The 9,815-nt window shown below is 49.9% G+C and overlaps 1 protein-coding gene across 2 annotated transcripts; it reads left to right on the top strand.

The window, feature by feature from the left end:
• The first annotated feature begins 2,841 nt into the window (after window positions 1-2,841).
• Window positions 2,842-8,447, top strand: AMIGO1 (adhesion molecule with Ig like domain 1). Of its 2 annotated transcripts, none has more exons than XM_017858801.1 (2): window positions 2,842-3,177; window positions 3,598-8,447. In XM_017858801.1, exon 2 carries the CDS (start codon window positions 3,685-3,687, stop codon window positions 5,164-5,166), a length of 1,482 nt encoding a protein of 493 aa, XP_017714290.1. In that variant the 5' UTR covers window positions 2,842-3,177; window positions 3,598-3,684; the 3' UTR covers window positions 5,167-8,447. The 2 variants fall into 2 exon arrangements, with proteins under 2 accessions (XP_017714290.1, XP_017714291.1); XM_017858802.1 differs by having other exon boundaries at window positions 2,909-3,177; window positions 3,620-8,447.
• The last annotated feature ends 1,368 nt before the right edge of the window (window positions 8,448-9,815 follow it).

Raw genomic sequence — 9,815 nt, 5'->3', positions numbered from 1 at the left:
TTAAAAGGATACAGATTAGCTGAAAAAAGTGATTGAGCAACATATCTGTAATGACCCTTCCAAATTGTAGACACCCACTCTTGAAACTGGTATCCATCATAAGGGGCCTGCTTCTTTTTTTGTATCTGTCTCTCTCCCACACCTTGAACATAGCAGAAAGAGGAAAGGGAGGCTGGGAATGATGGCTTACACATGTAATTCCAGCACTTTAGGAGGCTGAGGAGGGCAAATCACCTGAGGTCAGGAGTTCCAGACCAACCTGGCCAACATGGTGAAACCCTGTCTCTACTAAAAATATAAAAATTAGCTGGGCATGGTAGCGGGCACGTGTAATCCCAGCTACTTGGGAGGCTGAGGCAAGAGAATTGCTTGAACCCAGGAGACGGAGGTTGCAGTGAGCCAATCTCACTGCCAACCTCACCACGGAACTCCAGCCTGGGTGACAACAGAGAAACTCTGTCAAAAAAAAAAAGAAAAAAAAAAGAAAAAGAAAAAGAAAAAAGAGGAAAGGGAGAGGAGGGAGCCTGGAACAACACTGGGGTGAAAAGCATGCAATGTGGAGATGAGGGGTGGGGTGGGAGGTGCATGTGTTTCTCAGGAATATTTGTACAAAACAAAATGATGATATTTCTTTAGTAATTATTGAAATGGGTGATGGGTATATGGGAGTTCATTGTACTATTTTCTCTACTTTTGTGTATGTTTGAAAATTTTCAAAATTAAAAAACAGATGTAATTTCAGAGATGATGTGTGTGATAGCCAGCCTCCAAGATGGTCCCAATGATCCTCTTTTCTTGGTATTTGTACCCTTGTGTAGTTCTTCCATATTGAATCAGGGATTGCGTATGTGACCAAAGTGGAGGTGATACCCATCACTTCAAAGAGCCAGATAACTGTGACATCTGTCTTGCTATCTCTTGGATCTCTTGCTCTGAGGGAAGTCATCTACTGTGTTGTGAGGATACTCAAGCCATCTTGTGGAAAGACCTTTATGGAGAGGAATAGAGGTTTCCTGCTAACAGCCAGCCACACGAAATTAAGTGAGCCTCTATGGCCCCAGTGAAGCCTTCTAATGATAGTAGCTCCCTCTAACGTACAACTGCATGAGAAACTGCCAAGCCAGAACTGTCCACCAAACTGCTCTTGAATCTCTGACCAACAGACACTGTGAAAGGCAATAAATGTATATTGTTGTAGGAAGTCACTAAGTTTTGGGGTAATGTGATTATACAGCAATAGATAACTGATACAATGTGATTTCAAGATTCTTCACTCCTTGTCCTCCAAAAAGATTACCCTCCTCATCTTTTCAGTGATGCCTGAAATGAACAGGAACAGAAAGACCTTTCTCTTTTCTTTCTTTTTTTTTTTTTTGAGACAAGGTCTTGCTCTGTCACCCAGGTTGGAATGCAGTGACACAAACATGGCTTACTGCCGCCTTGACGTCCAGGGCTCAAGTGATCTTCCTGCCTCAGCCTCTCAAGTAGTGGGCACCACAGGTGCGTGCCACCATGCCTAATTTTTTTTTTTTTTTTTTTTAAGAGACAGAGCCTCACCATGTTGCCCAGGCTGCTCTCAACTCCTGGGCTCAAGCAGTCCTCCTGCCTCAGCCTCCCAAAGTGCTGGGATTACAGGTGTGAGCCACTGCACCTGGCAGAAAGCCCTTTTCACACTATGCGAAAGGTTAACATGCTAATACTCCTTGAAGAGATAATATATTCACTAAAATTCATGGTAAAACATGTGACAGATACAAATTCTTTCTTTTTAAAACTCTAAGCAAGCTAATCTATTGAGACATTAATTTCTGTCTTGATCTTGCTGTTGTAAGAGACTGGAGAGAATAAAAAGGTAATTTCTAGCTTACGGTCCACCATCTCAAGAACAGCTAACATCTTGAATGATAAGGTCTAGGCTCTTCCTGCATCTCTCTTTCCTCACCCCCAAACCCAAACAACATACACTAGTAACAGCTTCTTGTTGTTTCAGGGGCCACCCTAAAGAAGACACCCCTCCACCTCCACCACTGGCCTTCATCTTGAGCATTAGGTAACAGAGAAACTATGTTGGAATTGCTCCATAAGGGGAGTGGGGAGCTGGCACTGGCTTAGGAAGAAGGCAAGTGGCCAGACCTAAGGGCTGAATGACTTCCTCCAGGCTGCGAAGGGTTTCAGAGTTTCCAGGAATGGAAATTGTCCCTGACTTGTATGCAGTCTGTGTGTGTGTGTGTAGCAGGTGGAGTGGTGAGACGTGCATGAGGTGTCTATAAAGGGGTGTTCTAGGGCCTGGGCTCACCAAACACCCCCTTTCCCCCCACTCCTGCGCAGCTTGCTTGCAGGCTAAGGAGCTGTGCCCTTCAGTGGTTCCTCAAGGGTCATGAACTAGCAGCATCAAGACGGGGTGGGTAGGGGGGACACTTCCCCCAAATTTTGAGACCCCACCACTGCAGAGAGAAGGGAAGGGGAACCTCAGAATGTGACTAATGAATTTCCCGCCAACATTGGCAGGCGGGAGCTGAGCCAGATTTCTTTAATTTGCGAAATTAAAAGACATGTGACACCTCTTGTGCAGCGATTCATTTTAGACTTTTCCTGCGAGCGGGTCCGTGTAGCGAGAAGGGTGCTGGGGAATGGGGGATGGGAGAATGGGGATGGAGGAAGTTATAGCGGACCCTAAGGGGCCAGTGCCGCACTTCCTGCCAATTTTCGTCTTTAGTTAAGCGTCCCGAGCTCTCTTTTTGAGGGAACGACCCCGCGCGCGTCCGCCCGGCCGGCTCCGACACAAACACACGCACGTGCGCCCCGCCCCGCCGCGCGCCACGCGCCCCGAGGACTCCCGGCGCGGCGACGGGCGCGCAGCGCGGTGCTCCGCTGCCCCACGCGCTCCTCCGCGTCGACGCAAGCGCCTCTAGCCCCGCAACCGATCCGCGGCTAAGGCCTGCGGACCTGGAGGCAGCGGCCGCGGTCAGTGGGCTCCGGCGGGCTCAGCGGACGAGGCGGTGGCGGGGTGAGCGGAGCGGAGCGGGGCCCCGCAAGTCCCCGGGAGGCGACGGTGCCGGGCGCGGGCCCCTGCGTAAGGCGGGCGCAGTGACAGGCCAGCCGGTGAGGCGCCGCCGGGGGAGGCCGCGACGGAGCTCCCGGATCGGCCATGGGCTGAGACACGTCCTCGCCGAGCAGGTGCAGTGACCGGAGGTCCCGGGGGGAGCCCGCCCCTAGAGGCCTGGGGACCCTCAACCCCGACCGGACGCGTCCTACCCAGCCCGGTGCCCTGTTGACCTTCCCTCAGCTCCTCCCAAAAGGCACGCCGACCCCACCTCCAAACCTTGCCGTGCCATCCCTGTGACTCCCAGCAGTCCCTTCCATCCTGTACATACCTGCAGCCTGCACCCCTGTAACCCCAACCCAGTAGGCCCTCGGGCCACCTCCTTTTGGGCCGACATTTACATCCCACTGCCCGCACAGTGCCTGGAAACTACCCAGCATCTCTTTCTTTCCTAGCCCACAGAGGGTGGAAGTAAGGGTGGGAGGGGAAGTGGGAGAGGGTGTCCTTTCCTCTGGAGTCCTTGGTGACCACAAACCCATCCTCTTTCTCTCAAGTGACCCTTCTGTACCCCACCAGAACATGCCCGGGTGACCTCCTCCCAGATCTTCCTTGTGGCCTTCCTCGCCTACTCCAGTGACACTATGCACCCGCACCGTGACCCGAGAGGCCTCTGGCTCCTGCTGCCGTCCTTGTCCCTGCTGCTTTTTGAGGTAGCCAGAGCTGGCCGAGCCGTGGTTAGCTGTCCTGCCGCCTGCTTGTGCGCCAGCAACATCCTCAGCTGCTCCAAGCAGCAGCTGCCCAATGTGCCCCATTCCTTGCCCAGTTACACAGCACTACTGGACCTCAGCCACAACAACCTGAGCCGCCTGCGGGCCGAGTGGACCCCCACGCGCCTGACTCAACTGCACTCCCTGCTGCTGAGCCACAACCACCTGAACTTCATCTCCTCTGAGGCCTTTTCCCCGGTACCCAACCTGCGCTACCTGGACCTCTCCTCCAACCAGCTGCGTACACTGGATGAGTTCCTGTTCAGTGACCTCCAAGTACTGGAGGTGCTGCTGCTCTACAATAACCACATCATGGCGGTGGACCGGTGCGCCTTCGACGACATGGCCCAGCTGCAGAAACTCTACTTGAGCCAGAACCAGATCTCTCGCTTCCCTCTGGAACTGGTCAAGGAAGGAGCCAAGCTACCCAAACTAACGCTCCTGGATCTCTCTTCTAACAAGCTGAAGAACTTGCCACTGCCTGACCTGCAGAAGCTGCCGGCCTGGATCAAGAATGGGCTCTACCTACATAACAACCCCCTGAACTGCGACTGTGAGCTCTACCAGCTTTTTTCACACTGGCAGTATCGGCAGCTGAGCTCCGTGATGGACTTTCAAGAGGATCTGTACTGCATGAACTCCAAGAAGCTGCACAATGTCTTCAACCTGAGTTTCCTCAACTGTGGCGAGTACAAGGAGCGTGCCTGGGAGGCCCACCTGGGTGACACCTTGATCATCAAGTGTGACACCAAGCAGCAAGGGATGACCAAGGTGTGGGTGACACCAAGTAATGAACGGGTGCTAGATGAGGTGACCAATGGCACGGTGAGTGTGTCTAAGGATGGCAGTCTTCTTTTCCAGCAGGTGCAGGTCGAGGACGGTGGTGTGTATACCTGCTATGCCATGGGAGAGACTTTCAATGAGACACTGTCTGTGGAATTGAAAGTGCACAATTTCACCTTGCACGGACACCATGACACCCTCAACACAGCCTATACCACCCTAGTGGGCTGTATCCTTAGTGTGGTCCTGGTCCTCATATACCTATACCTCACCCCTTGCCGCTGCTGGTGCCGGGGTGTAGAGAAGCCTTCCAGCCATCAAGGAGACAGCCTCAGCTCTTCCATGCTTAGTACCACACCCAACCATGATCCTATGGCTGGTGGGGACAAAGATGATGGTTTTGACCGGCGGGTGGCTTTCCTGGAACCTGCTGGACCTGGGCAGGGTCAAAACGGCAAGCTCAAGCCAGGCAACACCCTGCCAGTGCCTGAGGCCACAGGCAAGGGCCAACGGAGGATGTCGGATCCAGAATCAGTCAGCTCGGTCTTCTCTGATACGCCCATTGTGGTGTGAGCAGGATGGGTTGGTGGGGAGATTCTGCCCCAGGAGAGGTAATGCACCCCTGAAGGATATGAGGGGATGGAAGAGAGGGCTGGCTGCCCAAGGGAATGGGTTCCTCCTGACCTCAAGGGAATTGGTCCCAGGTACAACAGAGAGCAAGACCCCAAACAGGGTGTGGCTGCCACGATTTTCAAATGGGGGTATATTAATCCTCAGGCAAATGCTACACCCGTACCCAAAGCCCTGCCAATTCTCAGTGTGGTAGAGGAAGAGAAGCATGTCTGAGTTGGATGGGATTGAGGAAGGAGTGAGGGGAAGAGCAGATTCCCTAAACTTTCATGAGGTCATCCCTAGCTCCTTAAGAGAAAAACATTTAGAAAAAAATTTTTTTTCTATCTCTGCCCACCCACACCTGTGATGTTGTGTGTGTTGGGGGAGCTTCCACAGGAGCCACACTGGGGAAAAGCTGTAGTATTTTCTTTGTTTAGGAAGTCAAACTTCACAGCTGGGGAAATTGAAAACCTTTGGAAAACAAGTCAGGAAAAGGCTGAGACCTCAATCGGTAACACTTCCCCAAAGCTGTTTGTAAGACTTTCCATTAAAGCCTTCCTCTTTCCTGATGAGCCCTGGGTGGATGGATCTTTGCAGGAGCCTGGCCTGCTGCCTGTTAGTTATGACAGCAATGTGGGATGTGGTATCTGTGCCTCGTCCTGGGACCAATAGCACAGAGGGGTACAGCATGAACTGAGGGGTCCATGTCACAGCATAGGTGCTGGCACGAAACTTGTAGATGGGGGGTGAACTCCAGATAGGCTAATTCCCTGGTTGGTGAAACCCTTGGTTAGTATTTGATTCCCAGCATCTGTGTGTCAGGCCAGAGTGGGGGCTGCTGAAGGTAGAGCTTTTATGGATGCCTGCCACAGACATGGTACATGGGCCCACTTCACGCTAGAAGGATGAAGGTAAATCAGCCTCTATTATGTAGCATCCAGCTGGACCTACCTGATTCTCAATGTATGCCATCTCTTCATCCAGTCTCCTCATCAAGCTCAGGTGGGATTATGAATTTTCCCTAATATGCTGCTGTGTAAGGGGAGGAGTCCAGGAAAGCCTGGCCCCAGCTGGCTAAGAGTAGGCTTGGCGATAGAGGAAATCCAGTATATATCTCCTCTATGTGGACAAGGTTGTCTTGCTCCTCTCAGAGATACCACCTCTGCTGCAAAGTCAAAGCATGGGGTTTTGACATCGGAAGGGCTGGAATTGGGTGGTCTGTACCCCAGAATGGCAATTTGGAGTGCAGCTTAGAGTTCTGCCCTCTCCACAGATTCCAGGCAATCCTGAAGCGGAGATAATCAGTAGTACTAAACTTTCAGAAGGGGAGTTCTGCCACCCCATTCCTCCATCGAGAGGTCTTTGCAGTTGTGATTGTCAGGCCAGAGGAACTTAAGAAGAATGAGCTCAACATTCCATTCCATCCAAGGTTGCAGAATACTTTGAGTATGGAGATGACTGATCCCTTTAACTTTTACCTTTGACTATACTGCATGCCCTGGGAGTAGCTGCTCTGAGCTTTGGTGGGGGATGAGCAGGGCGAAGGTGAAAATGTTCTCTGATGGTTTTTCTTAGTGTCTCTTCTCTCCCACGTTTCCGGTCCATTGGAAGTTCTCCAGATCCTCTAGATTTCTGACTTCTTTTTACGTTCTAAGAGGTGTCATTTACCTGTGGGTGAAGGGCTTGGAGGGCCTATTAAGCTTCCCATTAAGATTGGGGAAGGGGACTCAACATCTTCCCCTTGTCTGGGTCCTGGGAACTCAAGACTGCTGTCCATCCTTTATTAGTAACCTAGTTTTGCTGAGAGAGAGGTGCAGCATTTCCCTCAAGTACCTGCATGCTCATAGGTATGCATGCTTATAGGTATGCATGCACACCAGCACCTTGACTTCCACCAGGACAGTGAATCTGTAGTCCCCATTAATGCCACTCTCAGAATGGTCTCTACCAATGTGCACAACTTCATGCACACAATTGTATTCCCCTTTAGAAGAGACAGTGACCATGCCAGGCTCTTCAAATACGCACTCCTGTATTTTAATTTCTGAACTCCCTGAAGCTTCACCCACATTTCCATGGCACTGAATCACTTTTCTGCCCAGGCTGGAGTTAGAAGAACCATGGGTTGAAGACCTTGGAAGAAGAGGTGGTGAGGAGCTACCTGGTTCTTCTCAGGAAGAACTCCTGAGTCTCAGGAGACTCCTCAGAAACCTCCCTTAAAGACTATATATATGAGCAATATATAAGCAATTAAGATAGAACTAGGTCATTGAAGGACTCAGAAGGAAACTGGCAAGGGGCTAAGCAGCTGTGAGCTGCTCTTCCTGTTAACTGTCCTCAGGAGAAGAAAGTTGTCTTGATTTATTCCAGAGACTCCTGAGAATTTTGTTACTGGAGCTATAGGAACCAGGACTCCCTCCTCAGACTCATCAGGAAATTTGTGAAAATCTCATCTCCATGCTGCAGTCTCCCCACTTGGCACCATCTAGGGCTCTGAAGATCTTTAAAGTGAGCGTTAAATGAAGCAGGCCTTCTGGGGCATCGTGATGGAGCTCCTGAGGACTAGGAGGGCCATTTTCTTCATAATTCCTACCCAGTTTAGGAAATGAGAAAAGGCCCTGTGGCTCTTGTCTCCTGACTATATCCACTAGTTGGGCCTTGAGTTTGAGACACCTGGTAGATGTACCTGGCTGCCCTACCAAGAGATTTGATTAGCTTCTTCCCGTGGTTTCAGGTGATAGAACCCAAAGGTAGCTTTTTAATTGGAGAATTGAGTAATCACCATATGTAAGCTCACTAGAACCCTGTGTTGAAAACTGCCAGGTGTGGGTATAAGAAAAGGCCGAGAGATCACCACCTCCTCTCACCCTACCCCGCACCCATAAACCAGACATGTCTCCCAGGAAGCAGGTGTCCCTGGAGACAGAGTATGACAGGGCTCTACAATCTGTCTGTGTAATTATTTGTGATTTTTTTTTTTTTTTTTTGTATTTATGGGGCCCAAGGAAGGGGCCAGGAGAAGGTACACCCCAGCTGGGGAGAGCAAAGCAGATGGATCCAGTTTTCTGTGTGTTCTTACCTCTGTACTTCCTCGTAGCTCTGCTGACAAAGCAAGCAGGCCTCCCGTGTCCAAGACCCCATTCCTCCCACTTGTGTACACGTAGGCTGGCAAATCTTGGAGCCTCTGGGCTCTGAAAACTAGACAATGATCATTAAACCTGGCTTGAGTCTCTGTTCTGGCACAATCTGACTGGTCTATTTTTTCAGCCTGTGGGTGGGGTTCACTGTACCTCAGAAGGGTGTGGCCTATCTAGGAAGAAAATCTTTAAGTGCTATTGTACGGACATGGTTGAAATACACATCTAGGCATTAAGATGGACCAGGGGTCAGCAAACATTTTCTCTAACGAGCCAGATAGTAAATATTTTAGGCTCTGCAGACCACACAGTCTCTGTTACAACTCAACTGTGCTGCTATAGCCTGAGTGTAGTCACAGACAGGACAAAAATGAATGACTGTGGCTCTGGTCCAAAAAATATTTGACTTATGGACATTGAAACTTGAATTTCATATAATTTTAACATGCCTTTTGAGTTTTTCCAACCATTAAAAAATACATAAAACTATTATTAGCTCACAGGCCACATAAAACCAGGCAATGGGCTGGTTTGACCAACAGACCATAGTTTGCTGACCCCTAAGATAAGATTCTCAAATGTCACTGAAGCTTTAGAGTTTAGAAATCCCATGACTTGATGCTCACTGAGGCTTGTAGATAATGAAGCCTTCCTGGATCCCTAGGGCAGAGGGTTGCCGCCCTTCCAGAGTTCTCTTAAAAGTCTGGATCAAGCCTACTGACCATACCATGGAAAAAATGCTTGGATTGGGTTTTAAAAAATGGTGGGGAGCAGCTCACTTTCACAGAATTTTTTTATTATCGGTATTTTCATGTTGTAAATGGTAGCCATCTTAGGCTAAAAGTATATTCACCTAATGGGCAGGTTAATCTTCCTTGACAGGTTTAGTGTGTCCTAGGCATTGCGTGGAACGGAAAAATGCAGTCCCTGCGTTTTGGTGCAGATTCAGCCTACTAGAAGTTGGACTGGATTCTCAACTCTTAACCATGCTGATTCTTTGGCTACTCTCTTTGTGATTCTAGAAGAGGGTTGTCATGGCAGATTCCAAGGGGGGAGAGGAAATGATACAAGGAAAAAAATGGAAAGAATCCGAATTTGAATACTACATAAAGCCTTGACCGAAGGGCAGCGCTCCTCTATTTGGAAAGTTGTTTTTCACTTCAGGAGGAACAACCAAGGTGATGAGGGTGGAGCTGCTGCACAACCAGCCACATCAGACAAGTCAGCCTTGGCAGTCAGTGAAATGACAGCTGTTGATGTCAGAGCACTCCCATACTCTGCATTTTTATAGTTTTTCATCTGCAAAGCAGTTTTCTGTGGCTGACAGTCTGGCCAACAGGATGAAGCTGATAAGGAGAGCAAGTCTGATGAGAACTATTTGGAGTTCTCTCTTCTGTTTTGGCCTGTGCCAAGCCCAACGAAGTCCATGGCTGCATATCTTCAACACCCCCCACCCACCCACCCCCCACATCC

Source organism: Rhinopithecus bieti, unplaced genomic scaffold, assembly GCF_001698545.2.
Source record: "Rhinopithecus bieti isolate Rb0 unplaced genomic scaffold, ASM169854v2 scaffold_48884, whole genome shotgun sequence".
Lineage (NCBI taxonomy): Eukaryota > Metazoa > Chordata > Mammalia > Primates > Cercopithecidae > Rhinopithecus > Rhinopithecus bieti.
The sequence above is the reverse complement of the archived record's forward strand: the minus strand, read 5'-3'. Positions and strand labels throughout refer to the sequence as shown.